We start from the raw sequence: 24,863 nt of genomic DNA, 5'->3' as shown, positions 1-24,863 counted from the left end.
TTCTTCCCCCAAAGAATTCTGGGAGTTGTTTGTTAAAGGTGCTAAGGGTTGTTAGTAAATCTCTGCCTTCCAGAGCTACAGTTCCCGGAGTTCCCTGCAAAGAGGCAGTGATTGTTAAGTCACTGTGAGAACTGTAGCCCTAGGAGAGGAAGAGGGGTCTTAACAAACCAGAGCTCTCAAGAGTCTTTGGGGGAAGCCATGACTGGTTTGACTTCACCCCTGAAGGTACACTTTTCCATTGCGCCCCGAGACAGACGGGTGCCAATCAACCAACTATGCTTTAAATGTATGATGTGAACACCACTCAAGAGTCACATTTCATCCTGTGGCTTCCTGAACAGGAAGTTGCATAGCCAGCTTTTCAGTTCATCAAGTTCTTCCCAAATTATTTCTGAGTTCCTTGTGGTTTAAAAAAGTACAGGCCTTTATTAATAAACGTAAAAAAGGGAAACCACTCTTCTTCAAACATACCATGCCTAATTATCCCCCATGATATTCTTGCAGAAAAGCTGGTAAAATGTGGACTGGACAAGGTAACTTAGGTGGATTTGTAGCTGGTTGACTGAATGAATCCAAAAAGTGCTCATTAATGGTTCCTCGTCATCATTTATAAATGACTTGGATGAAAGAATTGAAGGGATGCTCATCAAATTTGCAGATGACATCAAACTGGGAGGACAAAATTGGGATTCAAGATGACCTTAACAGATTGGCGAACTGGTCCCTTACAAGATGAATTTCAACAGGGACAAATGTAAGGTTCTGCACTTAGGCAGGAAGAACCAGCAGCACAAATATAAGATGTGGGACACCTGTGAAAAGGATCTAGGGGTCTTAGCAGACCACAAGCTCAACGTAAGTCAACAGTGTGATGCAGCAGTAAAAAAAAAAGCTATGGTAATGCTGTTCCAGGCTGCATCAACAGAAGTATAGTGTCCAGATCAAGGGAAGTAAGAGTACTGCTTTATTTTGCTTTCTTCAGACCGCACCTGGAATACTGTGTCCAGGTTTGCCTCTGCAGCTTTGACCTTCTCTCCTGCTCCCATCGTTGCCTAAAATTTTTGGCTCATCTTGATCAGAGTTTACAAAGCTGCTCATCTTCAGGGATGGGTGGGGTTGCGCACAGGCCTTGCGCTTCCTGCCCTAAGCAGTGTCTAGGCCCCCGTGTCACAGGGGAGTCCCGGCATGTGTCATGTCTGCAGCAGGCCAATCTGGCTGGCTGGGTGCGTGGCTTGTCGCATTTAAGCGGCTGCACAGCCGGGAGCTCCTTCTTGTGCTTTGGACCTTGGTTGGGTGCCGTTGAGGGGCCTGGTAGGACTTTTTCCACTTGGCAAACTGGCACCAGCCACTTGGTTTTCACCTACCTTGTAGCAAATCATCACAACTTTGTAAGATTTGGCAGTTAGGCACTGGAAAAGCTTGGTTTATGAGAGGGGAGGTTGCGGCTATCGCCTGCCCCTCACCTTTAAGGGTGTTCCGTTAAAAGAATCCTGGGGTCATGGTTCCTGTCCAAAGCCTGGGTGGTGGCTAGGGCCGTGGCATGACCTTTCCGGTGACCCCGGGGGAGCTCTGAGGTGATGTACATCAACAGGGTTCCCCCTACAGGTAGTTAACCCTTGTGAGACTTCCTGCATGGCAGGCAGGAGTCAGATATAGTCGTTTTGGGTCCAGTGCCTAAAGCCAATACCACTCACATTCTGTAACCAATAAAAGTTGTGGCTTTTTTTGCCCATTAACCTAAAATACTGGTGTCCACATGTTTTTATTCATCAAAGGAGGGGGTGCGAGGCCTTGATGTGCAACTAACTTCATAGCTTCCTTCTTTCCACTCCAAGAAAACTTTACCTCAGCTATCAGGATCTCAACTGCACCTTCCATAAGCACCTTCTAGGTTTCTTGTTTGGAAGGGATAATCTCTGAGACTAGTATATCTAGTGTGGTCCAGTACATGCTGTTCATTAAAAGCTCCTCACTTAGCTCAGAGTCAAGGGTTTTAACTTTCTCAAACCTCACTTTACAGAGTTTAATCTTTTGTGAGGGCCCTGAGGAGGCCTCTCCAGTTGTCACTGAGGCTTCAGCACAAAGATGCTGGAGGTGACCTAGATTTCCACACTTGCCCCCATTCACCCACACATCTAACACCATACATACTATCATATGCTTACTCCCATTTTTATACAATATCATTTACATATTCATCAGCACATCACAGGTGTGAGCATGTTATCTTGCACATCAGATCTGATGTGCTTGCACTGATGGAACAATCAGAAGATTCCAGCATTGAATTACTCGCAATGTTTCCCATCCACATTAGTGGATGGGATTTGATGGGACTTCACAACCTCCATGCGGATGTCTCAGTACATCAGCAGTTCAACACATGTAATCAGGGATCCCTTTTCCCTGATCTTCACCTCAGAGTGGACTGGTAATACTCCATTGATAGGTGGATTCACTGTGAGTTTGTTCTCACAGATGAACCATTCCCTGATGAGGTTTGGGCTGGATATAGCTACTCCCCTCTGCAAGAGTAGGGAACCCTTGAGTTGGTCCGTCTTTGGAGACTGATGGAATCTGATGCTCTGGGAAATTTCTCTGCTGACATATAGTCACTGACATGATCGCCCCTGAGTGTCCTTGCTGTCATTACAAAGCATACAGATTGCTTTAGTATTCCAGTGCCCTGTGTGTGTTAAAGGTCTCACCTCATATTTAAAAACAGTATCTTTAAAAACAATGGCAAAAATAGGGTTGCCATAAGTCCAGAATTTCCCGGACATATAAAGAATCCAGCTGTCTCTAGCAGTGTCTGAGCAGAAATCGGGAAAAATGTCTGAGAAAATCCAGATGTATGGCAGCCCATGTCGGCAGTGCCGTTTTATTTATTTATTTATTTATTTATTTATTTATTTATTTAATAAATAAAGATACTGCCCTATACTCAGAGGTCTCAGGCCGGTTCACAGAACAAAATCAAAATATAAAACCACAAGATATATAATAATAATAATAAAAAAATAACTCAATAACTTCCCCCAAAGCCACATTTTAAAAGGGCATAGGATGTCAATCAAGTCAACCAAAGGCCTGGTTAAAAAGGAACATTTTTGCCTGGAGCCTAAAAGTGTATAATGGCAAACTTTCCTGGGGCCATTTCTTCATAAAAATAGCTCAAAAATGGCAATTTTTTGTGTGATTTTGCCCAAAGAAGCTTAACAACTTTTCTCTCTGGATTTTCACTGTTTGAAATATGGCAACCCGCAAAAAGAACCATCACAAAAAGGTGTGTGCATGGAGGGGAACTATCTCTCTGTTTAATTTGAGCACAAATGTTACTGCTCTGTTATTTTTAAAATGTGAGCTAAATTTGCATGTGCACCAGTGAAATGGAAGGCTTCTCCCAACTCTCTTAAAAACTTTGTCTATCTCCAGCCCAGGAAATGGAATGCTGACACGAACAGAAGAGCAAAAAGAGAAGTTGTGGTGTCGTGATTCAGGATATCACAGATGGAGTCCTGCTGTGTCATCTCCTCAGGGCTAACCAAAACTAATGCTGCTTTTCTTTTGCTTTAAATAAAATTTCCACCCTGCCCTTCCATATCAAAAATCCCAGAGCAGCTACTAATGAAGGAAGAATATAAACCATAAAATCAATAAAATGTACTTTGAAGTAACAAGTATATGAAGAACAGAACAATGAAAATTGACACCACAGATTTAAATCTAAAAGGCCTAGCGCAGACATCTTCAACTGGTTGACTGTGATCGGCAGGTAGATCGCTTGGGTGCTCCAGGTTGATTACGGGATTACAAACAGTGATCGCCTGTGTGCTCCTGATCTTTTGCGCCCCACCCCACCCCGACCCCAGCACTATGTCCCATCGCCGCCACCTCAGTGAAAGCTTGTATTCCCTGCCTTGGCGGCATAGTTTTGAAAGGAGAGTTCTACCACAGAGCTTAAGGCACCATACAAGTTGATTGCAGGCAGTTATGCATCCAGGAACTGACCAGACCCAGACCTTCTTGGCGGCTTTAGCAAAGTGGTGGTCTCATGTGCCTTCAGACTATACCATGGGGCACTGGCTTCTTTGTGCAACTCCCTAGGGAAACCTTTGCAGACCTTTTACTGAAGAGATTCCTCTATCCTAGGACTACCTGTGTCATAAGAAGTTAGATGTGCTCAGAGGCAAGTCTCTAAAGAAACATTAGACAGATCATTAAGGCATTTGTCATAGAGAAGTAGTTGAGGGTGCTTACCCTTTCCTCATCAGCCATTGGCTGTTCCATTCCAGTGGTTTTCATTTATGTGGTTTCCAAATGGAACTCACATTTTGAAGGCTAGAGGAGGAACAGCCACTGCTGAGGTGATCTGAAAAGCAGCAGGAGGAAAAGATTTGAGCACCCTTGGTGCTTCTCCACTCTGAATTCCCTTCTTCGAAAGTTGTTTTTCTTTAAACGAAACAAACCAAGGAATGAACACGAACATACATTTGTGTGTAATGTGTAGGTGAGGCTTCAAAGTTGTTCAGATCCATGCTTTTCTGTCTAGAGGCAGGAAGCGAAGAAAGTATCAGACTCAAGTCTGTGCCAGACTTTTCTAAAGAACTAAAATGCCTTTTATTAAGAAATCTGAGATGCGCATACATTTTTGGCAAACAGCCTGCCCACATTCGTTTCACAACCTCTTTTCCTCCAAATCCCTCTTTGACAACAGTGACTCACGCGACACAGTGGATCTTTGAGAAAAAACATGTCCTGAGAGCTTCACCTTCACCAAATTGGAAAGAATGTGAAGGACAACTGGATAAGGTGTGAAAGTGTAAAGAAAAAAATATTTTCAGAATATATAGTCTTCTCTCCCCCCCCCCAACTGAACAGCTTTTCAGCACATACAGTATGATAATGAAAGCATCCATTGGCATTGTACACTTTCACAATCATTGTGTTATGCTGCGCATTGTGTTATGCTGCGTAGTAACTAAAACAAAACCCAAATTTGGTGACAGATAAAACCTAAAGCTATGTATATCAAAGCTTAACAATGAAGGTGTCAGGTGGATCCAGTCTGGAGTGGGAATTCCATAAACAGAGCACCATCACACAAAAATAGTCTTTTTGCCATTTGTTACCTCTCTAGTGAAGCAAAATACGAAATGCCTCAATGGAAATAGTACCTAAGGAGGACACATAAAGCCCCTTGGTTGTTCAAGGCACATGAGATACAGGCCATGAGGGCAAATGCTGCAGCTCCCACTGAAAAGCCATTTGGCAAGAGTGAGAAGGCCTCCCAGACACCCAAAGCACTGCTCCTCCATGCTGGGAACAATCTTGGGCTTATCAAGATCCCCCTTATATGAAGGAGATCTATGTAAGGTCAAATGGGTGAGTGGATGGGCGAATCTATCAATTTTGGTTTCTCAGTTTCTCATTTTTATAATTTTAAATTCAATCCACCATATTTCCACATTAGTTAGTGATTTACTTTTTTAAAGCCCTCATGAAAATCACCAGCATTTTAGCACAAATTTCACCTAATATACACATTCTTGTGTGCAATTTAGTCTAATATACTTTTTTTGCAAAGCCATTTTCTATAATATAATGCACCATTGCCTGTTATTTTCACCAACACATGCATTTTTTATGCACACCTTAGTCTAGTGTATGTACATATATATATATTAGTACACATTACTTGGCTGGCTATCTAAACTGCAAAATTCAGAGCAGTGTGAACTTTTTAAGTATTCCTGTGTTTTGGTTCACATATTGTTTTGAAAAGTGCAAATCAGGTTGGTTTGCATTTAAATGCAAACTGAATTGAATACCTCCCGTATACCTGGTAGCCAACAGGGGTATATCTGGCTGATTAGGTGCTGTGCTGCAAGATGCTGCTTCACTTGGAGGAGCCCAGCCTTCTCCAGTAACCTCCTACTGCAGAACAGGGGAACCTCTGATTGGCTGTTCAGCACTGGGGTCCTCAGAATCCAAGGATGCTACATCCTTAGGCTGGGACATATTAATCTGGTGATTCAATCAACATCAGTGCATACCCTGCCAAACCTACATTTCCACTTGCCCAGCCACTTCCCCTGGGAAAACCCACTGCTAACTGTTTTTTTTAAATTTTTTTATTAAAGATGTTCTTGTTTTACAGAAGTAAGTGTAATGTCTCTCATATTTTTTCCATGTAACATTTTTACAAATCCATTTCATTTGTTGAGACATTAGGGGGAGGAAGAAAAAAAAGAAGGGGTGGAGGGAGGGAAGATGGGTGGGGGTGGGGTCGGGTGGCGATGCTTCTGTTATGCTTAATGTATGTAGGGTTTGGTGTCAGCGTTGCTTGTGCTGTTCACTTGTGTTCCTTTGGTGGTGAGAGAGGTTGGGGTTGGCCTAGGGTGTGGTTGCAGAAGACACCTTTTATGGCTCCCTTTTATCACATACACAGCCCAACAAGTCAACAACAATAATCCACCAACAGCATACAAATCAATACGGCTAACCTGATCCAAAACACCCACCTCACTCACACACGAAAACAAAGATCACCACAGCTAATCCCACTGCTTACTGTTGTATAAAAGCAAACATCAGTTGGGTTTTCCCTGGATTGATATTTGCTCCAATTTAACTCTAAATATAAAGAGCCGGTTTTCTGGGGGAAACAGTGGGGCAAAGGCAAAACTCCTTGGACCCATGTCTAGAAAGCAGGGGACAAGTGGGAAACCTCTCGGACTCATGCTTTCTAGACATGGGACAAGTGGAAGTGTGGACACCCTATTCTCTTTTAAAATGTGATTTTGGGGGGGGGTATTGTCCTTATTTTGATTATATATTTTGTGATTTTATATTTTGATTTTGTTCTGTGAACTGCCCTGAGACTTCCGGGTATAGGGTGGTATATTAATAATAATAATAATAATAATAATCATTGGATTTCAATCAAGGTTCAATTTCTCTCAGTAGCAATTAAGTGGCACAGGGAGTAAACCTTATAGTCAGTAGTCTGTGATTAATTATTATTATTATTATTATTATTATTATTATTATTATTGGGTAACTGAAAGTAATCGCTTGATTTATTATTGCGTGGCCAGGCGGAGACCCCCCTGACCCCAGGCGACCCCCGTGAGGAATAATGACTCATGATGATATGTTATGGGATTAAAATTGGCCACAACTTTATTAAACCTTCAGATGTAGGGAGACCTTGGCTTAGGCATTGGGCGTTTATCCCTCCCAGTCCCGGTCTGGGAATCTGGGGAACATCAGGGTTATCCAAACTGTGTGGGGATTGGGCTGGCTCTGGAAAACGTATGTTTGAGCAGAGAGCCCGTCCCCCATTTCACCGTAATGTAGGGGAGAGCACTGACAACCTAACAGTGACTCCCTTCCACACAACCGCTTTAACGGGGAACCCTGGGATTGCTGCTGCGGGGGGGGGGCATAGGTCACCACTTCATGCCCCCCCCCCATTTAGGGAATATAGTTCCACCCCCTATTGTGTGTGCAGGGAGGTCCTAACCCTACCTGGTCAACTCCCCTGGCAACACCTCCCCAGCTGGGGTTGGCTAACTGTCTGAGGTTGGGCAGGAACCTCCAGGTATCCAGATTGGGGAGGCGAAGACAGGCTGCATTGCCGGAGATCGTGTAGGATCAAGGGGCTGTATGCGACCCCACAAAAAGCGCTCCCCATTGAGGTGGGGAGCAGTCGATATACACATCTTAATAAAATTAAATGATATGAAATAGAATTATGCATGATATAAAAGTTATATAGAAAATTGAATTTGTAGGAATTAATACAAAATTAGATAAAAGAGTGTTATGAGCTTGTGGGTGCTAGACCACTATAATCTCTGGACCTAACATGTGTTAGCATTTAATTAAGGCTTGGGGTGCTAAATTGTGTGCTAGACACGTAATCCCTGGAATTAGCATGGTTCAAAGCTGCTTAAACCAGGCTAGTTTCCTATGTGAGATGATAGCCTGAGCGATGGGCCATTAAGAGTACAATGGATCAAAGAGACTTGGTGTGATGATGTTTAAGGTCAGATGGAATCCAAGACTGCATGTGTGTCATGGACTGTCCGGATGCAGAGAAGGGGTGGGAGGTATCACCAGCTGGGGAGCTTCCAAAGGAACCCTCATGGGAAGGAAGCTCAGAGCCAGGGGATTGGTGGTGGGATGATAAGAGGTCAGAGGAAGAAGAGGAGGCAGACTGGGAGAAGAAGGTGTCAGAAACTGAAGAGGTAGCAGGGTTAGTGAGCAGGAAGAGGCTGTAGCAGAGAGCAGCCCAGAAGCAGAGGCAGAAGCTGAGCAGGATCAAGAGGCAGAGTGGGGGCAGGCTGCTGAAGAAACTCCCTAGTTTCTCTCTCCTGCTGTGACCAACTCCCCTCCCCCTGGTCTCCCAGACCACGCAGAGAAATAAGAAGAAGAAGAAGAGTTTGGATTTGATATCCCGCTTTATCACTACCCGAAGGAGTCTCAAAGCGGCTAACATTCTCCTTTCCCTTCCTCCCCCACAACAAACACTCTGTGAGGTGAGTGGGGCTGAGAGACTTCAAAGAAGTGTGACTGGCCCAAGGTCACCCAGCAGCTGCATGTGGAGGAGCGGAGACTCGAACCCGGTTCACCAGATTAGAAGTCCACCGCTCTTAACCACTACACCACACTGTAGGGAAGAGCAACAAGAGACAAGACAACAGAGTCTTAGGCTGATGGGGAAGGACTCGGGAGCGGAGCCTTAGAGAGCGGTGGGAAGGGGAGGACCCTCAGTCCTCACAACTGCTTCATTGGGACAAGACCTACTGGGAAGAGTTGCTGTGATCACTAGGCTATTTTGGTTTCTTTGTTTTATTGCTGGACCCATGACTCCAGCTCCTGACAATGTATTTCTGGGGCTGGCCTTGAGGTCCATTCCCTTTCTGCTCCAGAGTCCTCACCCGCATCCCCAAAGGCAAGAAAACCATGACACCAGGTGACTTCCTTATGGCCTTCAGGTTATGGAGGTTGTAACTCCCACCAACCCTGACCATTGGTCTTGTTGGCTGGGAATGATGGGAGTTAAAGTCATGCAACGTCAGGGAGCCAAAGGTTCCCCTCTCTTGTTGTAGATACTGCTGGAGCATTTTGGACTTGCAATAATCAGAATGGAGACGCCTACAGTCATCATCTGCCTGTGGTTTGTAGGTGTCTGAATCAGCATGCCAGTCCCCAACTATAGGATCACCATCCCTACGGAATACCAGTGGCTGGAGGATCTTTATAGACAGGCCTCTTTAGCTGCAGGAGTTGTTCAGGACAATATTGGGTTGGCATCACTTACAATGGATGAGCTTAACCATCATTTCTGAGGATGCCCTGTGAATCAGTGCCTTACAGTGCAGATCCTTACATGAAGATTTCCAAGAATTTCAATGCAGAAGTGACAGCCAAGAGAAGTAAAAAGAGGAAGGGTGGTTGGTTGGTTGGTTGGTTGCATGCATTTCCTTTCCTGAGAAAAGTCCACAAAATCTTAGATGGTATTAAAGTAGCCGACAGCAGAGATTGAGACAGAGACCAACAGGGGATGGCACAAGGTGGAATCTACAGGAGGTGCGAAGAACCCGAGAACGTGGAAATCAACGAGAAAATGGAAAGCTTCTCATCAAGAAAAGCAGGTGATTACCAGCTGCAGAATGGGCTCAGGAATCATCACCACTTTGATTAAAAACCTGACTTTTGGGGGAAAGGGATTGATTTGTTGGAGATAGAGAGGAAGTGACTGCCAGCCTCTATAGCAGTGATGGCGAACCTATGGCACGCATGCCAGAGTGGGCACTCAGAGCCCTCTCTGTGGGCACGCGCACCATCACCCCAGCAGGGTCGTTGCTGGGGGCTGGCAAAGTGGGCAGCCGCTCCCCCCCCCATGTCGCTGCAGGTGGGAAATGCTCCCTAGAGTGCCTGCCACCCGCAGCGGCGTCGGGGAGAGTTGCACACACACATCCCGACGCTGCTGTGAGCGGGAAACACTCCCTAGAGTGTGTGCCACCCACAGTGGCATTGGGGGGAGTTGAATGTCCACCAACCAGCTCCCCCACCCACGCCACAATTTAAAATAGATGGGCCAAGCAGGTAAGAGGCAGATAGTTATTTATGTTGTTAGTTGTTATGAAGATGATAAGCAGAAGGTGGATGCACACACGAAATAAAGCCAGCCAGGTACTACTAGTTCCCAAGCAAGTTCAGCCTTCTAAATCAGTATCAGTACTCTAGCCAACCAGCTCCAAAAATTTAGAATTATAGTTTTCTCTTGCAGGATCAATTATTCAGATTTTATCTTGGTTGTGGTCAGTGCTTCTCTGCAAGAATACCATTGCAAGAAATCTGTTTTGAGAGGGGCAGTAGTTACACCTTTACTGAAGAAGCCTCCTCTCAGCTTGGTGATTTTGGGAATTACAGACCAGTTTCAAATCCAACAGTTTTGGCTAAAATGGTTGAGCGAGCAATGATTCCATCTCCATGACTTAGGGTTGACTTAGGGCTCACCTGCTTGACCCACCACTTTCCCCAGGGGGGAACCCACTGTTTACCTCTGGATCAGAGCAAAGTCAAGTGGGTTTTCTGTGGAATGATGTTTATCCTGATTTAGAGATGAATAACGGGTTGCAAAGGCAAAACCTCCTGGACCTGTGCTTTTCCTTCTCCAGGTGACCAATGTGGTCTGACGTGTACCTTCTTTCAGCTGATATTATCCTTTAATATAGGCGTAGCCAACATGGTAATATTTCTGGGTTAGCGGAGTCTGTAACCTGAAGCGTATGTAACCTGAAGCGTATGTAGCCCGAGGTACCACTGTATAAGCGTCCAAATAGCCACTTGCAAGCTGCCCATGCTGTGAGAGTGGGCATTCATGGCCTGAGAAATCCTCAGCTAAACAGGGGTGCAGTCTGTGGGGTGGCAGCAAGCCTGTGCCCCCAGGCATGGATTTTTGAGGGGGCACGAAGCAGGCGCCCCTGGCAGGTGTCTCCAACTCAGTCTGGCCCGGTTCTTCTCTCCTGGCATTGGAGGAAGCAACACTCATGGAGAGGAGCACCCAAAATGCCATGTCAACTGGTTGAGCTCTCCCCTGCACAGGCGGGCAGGTGGTGCAGAATGGCCATGCTTGACTCCATGGAGAGGCGGGGTCACTCCAGTGGTGTCGGCAGTGAAGGTTGGGGTGCCACTGGGGGATCCTTCCATGCTCTGCCCCCGACGTGCCCACCCACCTCTGGTGCATGCACCCACTCCCTGGCATGCATGTAAATCCCTCTGGAGGGCATGCACCTGTCAAGGGCACCTGGAGCTCGTACTACGTAGCTGCAGCTAAAACAACCAGTTCTGCAAAGTGCTTTACAAACCTTAATTCTATCTTCTCCATGTTGGCCTAGTTCTCCCTGTGGTGGTAAACTTGTGCATCTTCAGACTGCAGAAGGGATTCATGTGGCCCATTTCTAGTATCCTTCTTTTAAAGGATCTGTTTGCAGGTGATGGGGAAAACAACCTCTGCCAGGACCCAGGAATGCTCCTGGGTGCTAGATGATGCTGGACTAGACCTCAAGGCTGTTTCCTGTTTTCCTCTGCCCACAGCAGTATCTTGTGATTGCAGCTGGATGGCACTTCCTTGCGCAATGGCTCACAGAGGCAGAGGCCTGGCTATTGCATGAGCCAGTCGCTGGGTGCACAGCTGGCTTCCTGCTCTTCCCTTCCCTTTGCGGTTTTGCTCCTAGAGAGAGAGTTTCATGTTGTGGGGGGAAACAGCTGCTTCCTGATTTCAACAGCTTGGGGAAAAGGGCCAGAGGACAGGCAGAAGGAAGCTCTTTGACTGGAATCAACAATATTTAGCAGGGTGCTGAGTGTGGTGCACACTGGGAATTGAAGTTTGACGAAGGTGCTGAGAATGATCTATTTTTTTTAAAAAATATTTTATTAAGGATTTTCTTGTTTTACAGAAGTGTAGTACCTCGTATTTTTTTTTTCATGTAACATTTTTACAAATCTGTTTCATTTGTTGAGGCATTAGGGGGAGAAGGAAAAAAGAAAGGGGGGGTGGAGAGAGGGAAGATGGATGGGGGGTATGTAGAGTTTGGTGTCAGCGTTGCTTGTGTTGTTCACTTGTGTTCCTTTGGTGGTGAGAGAGGTTGGGCCCTTGCCCCATCCTACTCACCCCGCCTTCAAACTGAAGATCTCCAGACTTTTTTTTCTGGGGAGAGGGACTTTGACTGTGCATGTAGTGTATATTTAAAGCACATTCTCTCCCTCAAAGAATTCTGGGCACTGCCATTTCTTAAGGGTTGCTGGGAATTGTAACTCTGTTTGGGGGTAAACTACAGTACCCAGAATTCTTTGAGGGAAAGAATGTGCTACAGATATGATTTGAAGGTATAGTCTGTACACAGCTTCATTACAGGTATAATGTGCACACAGCCTGACAGTCTATTCATTTAAGATATTTATATGCTGCCCAATATTGTAGGTTCTCTGAGTAGTCTACTGTATCCCAAAGAGCCTGACCCCAGCGTGAGGCAGCTTCCCTTGACCTTATATTCACAGCAGCATCTTGTGCTTGAAGCAAGATGGCTATTTGTGGCTCAGTGAAACCAGATGCGTATAACTGGTTTAGTACTAACTTGTGCTTTTCAAAAACCAAGAACTCATCTGCCCCGCCCCCCCGCCTCCCGGTTAGGCATGTAGAGTTAGGCCTTGTGTGCACCTGCATCTTCTGTGGCTCAGAAATACTGTTTACAAGGAAGTTAGAAGGAGCTAGGTTGAAGCGCTGCGGAAGTACAAATGAAAGAACTGTAATCCGACAGTGAAATGGTACATTTCTGTTGCTCTTGTTTCATATTTGACCAGCAGCACTGTGGGCTGTAAACATATTGCTCAAAGATTAGCGGCCATTGCCAATGTTTCCCCACCTCAGAAGTTTGAAAGAGATAATCAGTGTGAAATGGAACATAGCATAGCTAAATCTGTCGGACTGAGCAGTGCCTTTTTAGAAAAGTCAGAATGCCCGTCTTCCAGAAGTGAAGTACCTTACCATAGAAGTTACTCCTGGAGAGAATTTGCTGTTTGAAAAGATGCATGAAGTGTCCCCAAGGAAAGTATTAGGACTTGTGAGGGATGGACAGGGACACCGTTGAATTTCTCACAGGACTTCCAGGAAAATATAAGGGACTTTCATTCATCATTCAGAGTGTTGGGCCACACAAAATGCAATAAACTTTGGATTCACATAAACAGCCTGTGACTGTGTGACTATTTAGGAGCATTTGCTATCACCTTGTGTTTCCAATGCCTTTTGTCCTTGCCTGAATATTTTATCACTGCTTTCTCAGTCAGGTGGTGGTGCCATTTTGTCCCTTGCCTCAGGCAGCAAACTGCCTAGGGCCAGCCCTGCCTAGCTCCACCCTTATGAATTTTCACTTCCTACCACTGCAAATAATTCACACAATGTGTTTTTGCTGTCCACAGGTGGTTTCCTGCTGCAACATTGCAGGTGTGGTTCAAACGAAACATCCATATCCGTCCTTTTCATTGTGACTGCTGCCTCATTTCTGCTGTGGACCATAATCTCTGCTGTTTTGATTTCAAAAAGTATGAATTCTGCAGTCAGTGGCTGCTTTGTTTATGTGAAGTCTGAAAGACATGCCGGGCCGAGGGTTGTGGGGGGGGAGAGGGTTGCAGGGAGAGCACAGAGAGCAGTAGTGGGATAAACTAGAGTTTGCAACAGTGGTTCCCAAACTCTCCCCCTGGTCACAGGTCACTTGAAGATTGTCGGAGTTCTTGGTGGACCACTAGATGATTGTTCCACCTTTTGTGGCCATTGTAACACACAGTACTAGATGCTGTATGATTTTTAATTGTATTTTACTATATTACAGATTGAATTCCAGAGAATTCAAATTGTAAGTGTTCTTCACAGACATGCCACAGACCACCTGAATTAAGCATATGGACCTCAGTTGGCCTGCGGGCCACAGTTAGAAAGCCCTTGCCCGGGAGCACTTTTAAAATCATTGAATTTATCTCCTGATTGTCAAAATATGTTTGGGTTACTATTTAGAACCAGACTCTCCCTTGAATTTTACTTTCAAAATATTCCCAAATCATGGAAACCAAACCCCTAAATTATAGTGTTTCAGTAATGCTTGTTAAAGCGAGATGAGCGCCGCAACCCCAGAGTCGTTCGCGACTGGACTTAACTGTCAGGGGTCCCTTTACCTTTAATGTTTGTTAGAACATTGTAGAAACATTGCAATTTTAAAAAATGCTTACTTTTTAAATCCTTGACTGAAAACTGATGATCAGTTTGATGTAAGGGAAAGCTGCTTATGCACTGATATGCCCAAAACATCCTGAAGCATGCATAGGAGATATTGCTCTTCAGAGGTCCAGGAAGCAGGACTTTTATAAGGCAAAGTGTTGCTTCATTGATGAACCTGATAACCTCCTAATGTAACTGAGGTGTGGTGAATGAACTCTCTCTTTTGTTTATGACAAGGATGAGGAGTTTCAAGTTGACTGAGCCTCCCCACCGAGCCCACTGACCTCTCCCCAGCACCATGAAAAAACCACACACCAGAAACAGAGATGACTTTAAACTGGTGCTAGAAACCAGAAGTTTATTATGCTATCAAATACGCTGAATATTCCTATCATCAGGGCTGGCCCGCCCGTAAGGCAGACTGAAGCAAACACCTCAGGCAGCAGAAACTTGCAGGGTGGCGCTGTGAGGGTGCCCTGCCCACACCTGCTGCCACCAGGGTAGTGTGGTGGCAGCTTCTGGTAAGATCTCGCCAGAAAACTGGCTTGTTCCTGAAGAAGACAATCAGTTGGAATGTGCTCAGTATACTCCACTCTACAATATATGTCTCTTTACTAGCACTAGTTGGGAGCAATCTCTTTTTAAAATAAAAAGAAAAGAAAAGTCCCCAAACAGTGTGGTCTTTCCTATCTTCTCCAGGAAACAGCCACCTATTGTTGTCAAATGGTAATGCTGGCTGTGCCTAAGTGAAGATAAAGACTGCTCTTTCTATAAACTCCTTAGGTTCAATGACAGTGACCAGACCTTTGTATTGTTTCAGGTTTGGAGATGTCCACGCAACTAGAACAGCTGCGTGCCAATCAGTCCATGCTGCTAACAAACGGTAACCATTCAGTTTCGCTTTTTCAAATGGTTAATTGCTTCTGTCTCATTCCTACCCCTATATCTAGGAGTCAGCTTTTAAAGAGGGGCCTTTAATAATATGTACGTACAGTTGGCTCTCTAGCCATCCTGATAAAGACTTTCAGGATGGAATGGCTGAAGGAGAGGAAATAGGTAAAAAGGAGTTCTAAAATTCAGGGTTACACAGCATTCAGTCCTATTCAGACCCATGGAGACCAGAGGATATAAGTGAGTCATGCCCATTAATTTCAGAGGGTCTACTTTGAGTAGAATTCACATTGGATACAACCCACAATTATTACTTTAGTTCCTCTGTATTTGAAGCCTAAGGTTTTACTTTCTACAGTTATGGTTTTTCAGAACATCCCCATAGCCCACTTCATTCTTTAATTAATTCAGTCTGTCACTAATGAAGTAGAACTTGACAAACTCCCAATACAAAATTGTATTGGGCGGGGGTAGGAAGAGATAGCAGTAAAAATGTTATCCACAATAAAAAGTTATAACCCTTTCTGTGAGGGGAGGACTATATTAATGTGCATTTGTGTGTGTGTGGGGGGGGTGCTGTCTTAAAAAGGAATTTCTAAGTGGAGCAACAAAACTTTTTCTAAGCTAAGCCCTTCTGGACATCTCAGTGGGCACATTCATGCATGCAGGCTCATCACACCCAAACTGCAACATCAAGTGGCAACTTGCTTGTGTGAAACAAATAATCTAGGAAACATCAGAGGTGGAGTTTTAATGCAATTGCCCTTCACTTCAAACACAATGCCTCTGTCAATGGAGGCAGTTAGTATGTTCATCTGCAACCAGTCACTGAGCGATGCACATGCACCTGTGTGAATCAGCCGGAACGGGAGCAGTTTTAGTACTTCCAGTCCTTGCACTCCATCTAAAGCCTGCAGAGTGCTTCATACCTTATGGTCTTTGCTAGTTGACTTCATTGACAAAAGAGTGCATTGGCATAAGAGCAGTGTACCATGGTTATGCAAGGTACTAGGAACTCATAATGCACAGAGGAGGCAAGTTAGTTAGGCCTTCTGCGCTACTCTGCCCACCTTGAACTGAGGTAGTCTGGATCTCCTAAGAATGTATTACTAGAGAAGCAGATCTCTTTTACTCTCTGATCCTTTTGACAAATCGAAACTTCTCACTTCTTCAAAAAAACTGCATGTTCCTCTTATGTACCTCCTGATACCCCAGAAGAACTGTTCAACTCAGAAGCATGGCCATGTTGCTCAACGCATAGAAACTGAATGAGTGCCTCCTGAGTAACTGAATTCTGTCTTTTCTAGGCTCCAAGATGGAGAAACGGCTAGAGGAGATTCATTCTAGTCACTCTTCATCTGGTATGTATTGACTTGGCTGTCACCCGTGCTGGTGTTCCTATTTTCTCCCTCACTTCTCGACAATCTCTAGTTGCTACTGACTTTCCTTCCTCCAATCCTCACTAAGTACTGTTACGGATGTCAGGTGACCATCCTTCATTAGACTGATTGCTTGATAGTTAGAGATGATTGGTGAAATTTCCTGAAGGGCATGGTATAAATCCCTAACATAACTCATAAAAATATTTTTCTCAGCAGAAGCTAATGCTACCTTAATATGTGTTTCTTAAGTTTGATAGTTTTGCTGCCTGGGAAATTCACCTGTATGGTGGGATCTGAAATCAGGATTCTGCAGGGATGTATGTTGGAGAGAGTTGCTGACCTTGTTGAATTTGGGACAGACAGAGGCATTGATGCTGTTGTTTTGGGTGACCTGAAGAAGGGACAATGGTTGTGCTGCCTGCTTCAGCAGTTGATTTTCTTCCACTAGGCTATTTTCATATATTTGTAATATCAGTTCTGCTTACAAAGATACAGTAATTTCCCAATATTTTCTTATGTGATTGCACTCAGTTCTATGGTACTACCATAGGACTTCTTTCTCAGCGAAGTGTAGAGAACTTAACAGTACCCTTTTGCCAAATGCAGAGATTGGAAAGTAGCTGTTATCTGTGGCTTTCTTTTAGAATCTGAGCTAAGTAAGGCCCTGAAGGCACTGGAAACTAAATATGAGGAGTCACAGAAGAATGGTAAGTATTCTTTGTTTCTGCTGGGAAAAGAAGGGAATGGGCAGAACTGTCTTCAGGCAGGGATATAAGAAGGCAACATTTTCGATTCCATGCTGTATTCCTTGCACACAGCACTGCTTCTGTTCCACTGCAGTTCATTTTCTGCCAAAAGCTATATTACTGTACTTGTCTCGATGTCCACTAGGCAACATTATGTACTTTTAATAATTTAAGTAATCATGTAAATTATGTAAGTGACATTAAAGGTAAAGGTAAAGGGACCCCTGACCATTAGGTCCAGTCGTGACCGACTCTGGGGTTACAGCACTCATCTCGCTTTACTGGCCGAGGGAGCTGGCGTACAGCTTCCGGGTCATGTGGCCAGCATGACTAAGCCGCTTCTGGTGAACCAGAGCAGCGCACAGAAACGCCATTTTCCTTCCCGCCAGAGCGGTACCTATTTATCTACTTGCACTTTGACGTGCTTTCAAACTGCTAGGTTGGCAGGAGCTGGAACCAAGCAACGGGAGCTCACCCCATCGCGGGTATTCGAACCGCCGACCTTCTGATCGTCAAGTCCTAGGCTCTGTGGTTTAACCCACAGCGCCACCCACGTCCCTATAAGTGACATTACCATTGCATTATTCCACACTATTATTTTTAGTGTAAAGTAAACACAATGCAAATGCAGGAGGCTGGGTGTAATCATTTACATATTGTCTGCAGACTGAAAGAAACAACAAGAGTGCCAGTTGTATTTGCTGGATTGGTTTCCATTCTGGACATGGGATGAATAAGTAAATATTGGCAATTTCTGCTCTTATTTCTTTTATCATCAGAATTCTCTGACATCCCTACCCTTAGGGAATCTCAAAAGCAGGAGTTCTTACAGAGTTTGAATTTCTCCTACTTAAATTTATGGTGTATTCCCTGTGTCAAGTCAGTAACCTGAGCTCTACTTGCCATACTTCTCAATGATCATTCTTTCTGAATGACTGTTTCTGCAACTTTTCCTTTTCCAGACCAAATTCACCTCTCATTTAACTCCCCTTTCTAATCTTTTCCCCCTAGGGAATGAAAAGCTGCGTGAACTATCTAGAGACAGCAGCCGTTCCTTGGCTGAAATTGATAAGATAGAGGATGCACTACTGAAGATTAATGGTAAGACACGAGACTTCTTCTGCCCCTGAGCTAATGTAAGTCAGGGAGGCAAACGGGGCAGACTGCTGTGGGCTGGACAGAGCAACACTTCAGAAGATGCGGAGATGCCCAATCTGCAGCCTAATAAAGGCAGTGGAGGTGAAGGAGCAACAGGTGGTCCCACGGTGGGCAAGTGAGGAGAGATGTGAGAAAAACTGAAACACAGCCAGAAGGGAGTCTAAAGCAGGGTGGAGCCAGAAAGAAACACTGATAGAGGGGAAGAGGGGAAGAATCAAGGCAAAGACGTGAACGTGACTGCAGGCAACAGGAGGATAGAGGGAGAGGCTGTGTACACACCACACATGTAAACCACTTGACATCTCCCAAAGAATTCTGGGAACTGTCATATGATAAGGGTGCTGGGAATAGTAGCTCTGCGAGGTGTAAGCTACAGTTCTCAGGATTATTTGAGGGACATTATGTGCTTTGAATGTATGATGTGTACACAGCCAGAGGTAAGAAAGCGGACATAGAGACTGAGAAAGAAAGCAAGAAGAGCAAGGAGGGCACTGAGACAGAGAAAAGCAGCACAACAGAAGGGAATGTGCAAGATGGCCACATAGGAAAAACTAGTGGCTTAGGGAGATAATAGATCCCTGGGAGCTGGTGGAAGGACTTCCAATGTCTTATTCCTTCAGATACAGTGCTCACTCCTATGCTGTGGAAAACCAGGGACAGAAAGATCATATTGGCCTTGGGACCCATATGATGTGATGATACCGTACTTTTCGCTCTATAACACGCTCCCGACCATAACACGCACGTAGTTTTTAGAGGAGGAAAACAAGAAAAAAAATATTCTAAACGAAACAGTGGATGTATGATTTTTGTGGTTCATGCTGTGGCCACAGACATGTGATCTGACGGTGAGTTTGGGGTAGCCCAATGTAAAAATCCTGAGGATCCATTTGGATCCATGTTTGTAACCACGTTTTTGCACCACTGCGGCCCCAGGCAACGTGATTTTTTTGGTGCAAACTGTAGCCATGGACATGCTATGTGATCTGATGGTGAATTTGGGGTGACCCAGTGCAAAAATCCTGAGGATCCATGTGGATCTGTGCTTTGTAACCACGTTTTAAGTGGGGAGGGAAGGAAAAGCACTCAAGGGACAAGGAGCACGCGTGGGGTGGGTGGAGAAGGATGCTGCTAATAATGCAGAAGAGGGGTATAAGGGGAGAAGGTTCCTCTCCTCTCCCACTTTGCTCCTTTAAAGCAAGCAGGCTCTGCTTCTCTCCCTCCTCCCCCCCCCCCCGGCTTAGCGAGCTGAAAATCTTTCCTGCTATTTAGCAAGCTGAGTGGGGAAGAGAGAGGGACAGAGAGCCTGCTTGCTTTAAAGGAGCCAACCGGACAGAAGCTGCTTACACTCGTGTAAGCGGCTCCTCTCCTCTCCCGCTTTGCTCCTTTAAAGAAGCAGGCTCTCTGTCCCTCTCTCCTCCTCACTCAGTGGCTCTTCTCCCGCTTTGCTGTTTCAAAGCGAGCCACGGAGGAGGGAAGGAAGGGGAACCATGGATCCTCTGCTCACAACTGCAGCAGATCCCCCCACCCCCGCCATCCGTAGGCATTCGCTCCGTAACACGCACAGACATTTCCCCTTACTTTCTAGGAGGAAAAAAGTGTGTGTTATGGAGCGAAAAGTACGGTAATTAGTGAGGGACAAAGTGACCCTGTTGTGATTCAGAATTGGGCATGACCCATCCTCTGATTGGTCGTAACACAAATTAATGTGGTGGATACAAATTAACATGTCAGATTCTTTCAAGGTGATTGGTTGTTCCATAGTTTTGTATCCAAACTTAAATGGATAGGTTCCTTTGGCAAAGCATTACAGAGTTATTATAGTAAAAGTATTCTGAGCATATGCAGACAAATTAATTTTTCTTTTCTTTGAGTAATTAAAGGAAGCATCATCTGAGCATGTTTTAACCACATAAGCTGCAAAGGTGCAGAAAAGAGAAAAGGACTGATAATAAATCTCAATTTTAATTGCAAACAGTTCTACGATTTTGATGGATCAGAGTTAGGAAGGATGTAGTATGGACTGTGTGATTACAATTTTTGGCAGCACTGCTAATAATGAACATAAACATCTGTAGAAGGGTGTTCTGTTTGTGATCTGGTTGTTTTAATGTCTCTGCTATTACATTATAGCTTCAACCTGCCAAGTTTGTCCAAAGGGCTGGTTGTTGAACAAAGGATCATGCTACAGTTTTCAAGTAAAGACTGGACCATGGTCTCATGCCAGGAAAGCGTGTGAGGATGAACATGCCCTTTTGGTTATTATCAATGATGAGGAAGAGCAGGTAATTCAAGGTTTTTGTGAAATTGTGACAGCCCCATCCTAGCCACCCTCTGGGTCCCTGGGCATCTGAGGAGGAGGAGACCAGGCCACAACAGTGTGTACTCTTTTGCTGGCACCCATCCTTCCAAGGTTTGCGGTACTTGAGTATCTGTTTGCAAGGCTGCCCCTTACCAAATAGCCTCCAAAAGTTCCCTGGGGTCTCTCTGAAGCCTCTTTATATAGAGGGAGGTTAATGCATTTAGGTGTCAGGGTGTTTACATTAAGTTGAGACCACAATGTTTAAGAAGTGTATCTGCTGGCCAGCGTTTGAGAAAGAGGGTGGGTTTTTCTTATACAATAGCAATCTCCAAATGCTGTGCTTTTATTTTCCCCATATACGAAAATGGCAACTCGGGGATGCTGAGGGAGGCTAAACCTACCCACCTACTTCTGGTGAGCCCTATGCTTAGGGTGAGTGATAGATTTTGCCAATCTCAGCTATATCCCAGATGTCATTGAATAAATGTAAGTAAAGAGTAGGATGGAACACTCAGAACTGGCTTTTACATACACACAAGTAGGACTCACAACAAAACGTTGCGGTATGTCCTTGCCTCTTCACAGGGTGCTGCTCTTCAGACAGCCATCCAGCCATGCCTTCCACTGGGATACTGTAAGCTTTTAAAGGCTCAGGCAGGCCAACTCACTATCCCGCTCACCAACTTTGAATTTTTCTTTCCCAGCTGGCACCCAACTTGCTGTGATTCTGGTGCTTGAATGTCACTGGGCTTGTTGTTGTTGTTGTTGTTGTTTTGTGGGAGGATTTGCCCTCTTTTGGTGTTTCTTTAAACATTTATGTTGCAGTGATTCATTAAGATTTCAAGGAGAGGTAGTTCCCAGCACTGTTAGTTACACAATATCTTTAAGCTTTTTAAATGAGGCATTGAACATGGGCCTTTGTACCTGTAAAGCTTGTGTTTGATACAGAGGCGTGTAGTCAGTCATGTTTCTGGCAGTGTGAGCTTGATGTTGCATCTCAGCCTTACATTTTGAGAGAACACTGTGTTACTATTTGTGGTAGGATGTATATTCCATATTGTACATTTCAACTCCGAGAATTAAATGTGGTTTGTGTTTCAGAGTTTTCTCGGATTACACCTAAAACAAAAACACTACTGGATTGGTCTCCAAGACATTGAAACAGAAAACAAATTTACCTGGGTGGATAGAAGTACTGCAACTTATACGTAAGTCTAGCATCAACTTTATTCCATTTTTAAACCCAACCTGGGTGGAATCTACACACATATAAAAACCATTCTGAAAATGCTTTTAAATTTTTTTCCCATAAGGCTCACCATCTCCATTTAGTGTCACATTGTATATTGCACTTAAAATACACTTAAAACATTTTATGTGCAGCTGTATAGCTGAGTTCTAGTTACTTCTGTGCCTGTGGGTGAAGGAGTTTGCTGACAGGCTGCTTTTGGAAGGTGGACACATTGACATCCCATTGAAAGAACTATTCCCTGTGTGGGTCTCGCAGCTGGGAGTCAGGGTCAGAAATTCAGCTAGCAAGGCTACACTGGTTTTCATTAAAAACTCATCAAAGACTAACTGGGACCAGTAAGAGGCTAGCATAAAGTCTCCAAACACAAGATGACACATTTCTTCTCTTCTTTGATCCAAGGGGGTTTGGTCATTCACTGCTGGGCACCAGGGAGGGTTCGCTAAGGTCTAAGAATCTATCTCACTAGAACTGATTAACTCTGCCATTTGTTTATTTGTTATATTTCCATATGCAGCAAGTGGAGTGCAGGGGAGCCGAACAATTATGGCCACGGGGAGGACTGTGTTGAGATGACACCTAGAGGCTGGTGGAATGATGTTCCATGTGGCCACGACATAGATGGCTGGATCTGTGAAAAGCCATGGAGCTGCTAGCTGTGTGGCCAGCAGGAAGAGAACTCGACATGAGCCAATCATCATGACTCCCTCGCTCTGCTCTTCATTCTCACAGACCTTCCAACAGTCACTTCTGGCTAGTGGGTGTGCGTAGCAATCGCCAGTACCAGTTCATTAAAACTGAGGTGATAAAATCCAGCCAGTATTACATCAGTGAGTCAGCAGAAAGCTAGGACTCGCCATACGATTTTTAGCTCTTGTCCATAACCCACTAGAACTCACTGTCTTCCCTGGGAATAAAAGCCGGGAAAATAGCTGGGGATAAAAGCCAGAGTTCTTGTCTTCCATCCTAGCCCCTCTTCCTTCTATAATAACATGCTAGATTAACCTAGTTCTCACATTCACAAATTCAAAACCTAATGAAACATTCATTGAAAAGCCCAATAATTTAGCAAGTTCTCCCCCCCCCCCCCAGCATATGAAAAGGAGAGGATGATATTTGAGACAGGGCCTTCTTGGGAGTGGCATTTCCAGGCATGAGCCAGGGGGTGGGGGATGGGGGACAGCTGCCCCCTTTAGATCAAATAAAACAATAGAAATACTTAACTAACTGACCAATCACATTGGTTCTTCCCTACACTAACAAAAGTCCTGACCCCCTAACAAAAATCCTGGCTACGCCCATGCCTCCAGAGAGGTCTATTTGATCCCTACATTTTTATTATTTCATTGCTAGCAGATCTTTTTCTCTATTTTCCTAGGTTTTAAAATCTGAATTCCCTCATGAAGCTCTTATGATGCTCTTCTAAGATTTCAGATCCTTTTGCTTTTTTTTTTTAAACTCTATCTTCTGGGTTGTTGCCACACTAGCCCTTAATTTTAATTTTTACAATAAAATACAAGGTGTGGACATGAAAATTTATTTAAGGTATTACAAGGCATCTGCGTCTTTAAACACTTTTAATTTGCACACTAGTCCCTTTTTATTGCCTTCTGTTGATGCCAACTACTAGGTTAACGAAGAATAGCTTGTTAACTGCCCCTTGAGTAATCTCTCTCTTCATGTCAGTTTCTGTTCCTGCAAGAGGAAATATCCCTTTAATTATTGGATCTTTCTCTTGTTTTGTTCTTCGTTTGTTTGCTTTTCTCTTTAAAATAGTGAAATGGTACTACAATAAACTACTTTCATGTTTTTCTGACTTTAACCCATGGCTGCCACCAAGAAAAGAAAGCCAGTGTTTTAAAATTTAGGCTACCTTCTCTAGGCAATGTCCTCCATGGCTGAAGAGAAAGAAGCCTACATGTTAAAAACAAAAAACGAAACAAAAAATGAAACAGAACAAAACAAAAAACAAACTGCAGTTTTCCTTCTCAGTGAGGCATAAAAGGAGGTGAGGTTGTCAGACTGCCGGGGGTGACAAGCAGTGCAAGAAGGGCCATAGCTCCTCATCCATCCATCTATCCATCTATCCATCTATCCATCCATCCATCCATCCATCCATCCATCCATCCATCCATCTCTATGTGTGCAAAACTTAGTATTTAAAGCTCCTCATTCCATGGGAACAGAAACTGACATTACAGTAAACAGGAGAGCCTATAGGAGCAAATAGAAGGCTATTTGTAATTCTCCCACCAGGATTGCTAGAAAATAATAAAATGCAGTGGATTTGTAATAAATAATCCTCCAGTTGATGTTGCCACTAGCCTTTGCAAAATGGGTTTTAACTTATGTATAATAGTAGATGAGGATCTTTGTAATTCTCTATTCTTTCATTTGCTGTGGATTGTGGGAAAGCAAGGTTCAGGAGCACTCAAGTGCGCAAGTGTTCTTCGGCAGTTATGAAATCTCCTTTGATGCTTCACCAAACTCAAATCTGAGGCTTTCTTAGAGGAAACTAAGTTCCTTCTTTTTCAGCTGGCATTTGGTTTCTGTGGTTGGACCACAAAGAGGTCTAACGTTGCTCAACTGTTTGTACAAATGGTCCTGTATAAAATAAAATAAAAAGTGACTGTGTTTACATGCTTTGAATCTCTAAGACAGAGTTTGCTATAAATTCAAATAAAAAATCAAAATAAAGAACTGTCATGGGTAATGTTGCACAGGTGGGACAGGCAGCGGCCATTTTATGCATTTGATTGGCGCATGGCAGGTCATTTTAGACCTGGAAAATGGGGGAATGGGGGGGGAGAGAATGGGGTAGACCAGGGCAGGCCTATGTGCGGGG

The 24,863-nt window shown here is 44.3% G+C and overlaps 1 protein-coding gene across 1 annotated transcript; it reads left to right on the top strand.

Annotated features, from left to right (window-relative positions):
• Positions 1-9,513: 9,513 nt before the first annotated feature.
• On the top strand, positions 9,514-24,656 carry LOC308471909 (C-type lectin domain family 4 member G-like). Its single transcript, XM_080996215.1, has 9 exons — positions 9,514-9,665; positions 13,498-13,620; positions 15,111-15,173; positions 16,489-16,542; positions 17,208-17,270; positions 18,321-18,410; positions 20,601-20,752; positions 21,871-21,977; positions 22,536-24,656. The coding sequence occupies exons 1-9, from the start codon at positions 9,575-9,577 to the stop codon at positions 22,672-22,674; spliced, it is 882 nt and encodes a 293-aa protein (XP_080852341.1). The 5' UTR covers positions 9,514-9,574; the 3' UTR covers positions 22,675-24,656.
• Positions 24,657-24,863: the final 207 nt, after the last annotated feature.

This window comes from Podarcis pityusensis, assembly GCF_964106645.2.
Source record: "Podarcis pityusensis genome assembly, chromosome: 2".
Lineage (NCBI taxonomy): Eukaryota > Metazoa > Chordata > Lepidosauria > Squamata > Lacertidae > Podarcis > Podarcis pityusensis.
Note: the sequence above shows the minus strand (reverse complement) of the source record. Positions and strands in the feature narration are given on the sequence as shown.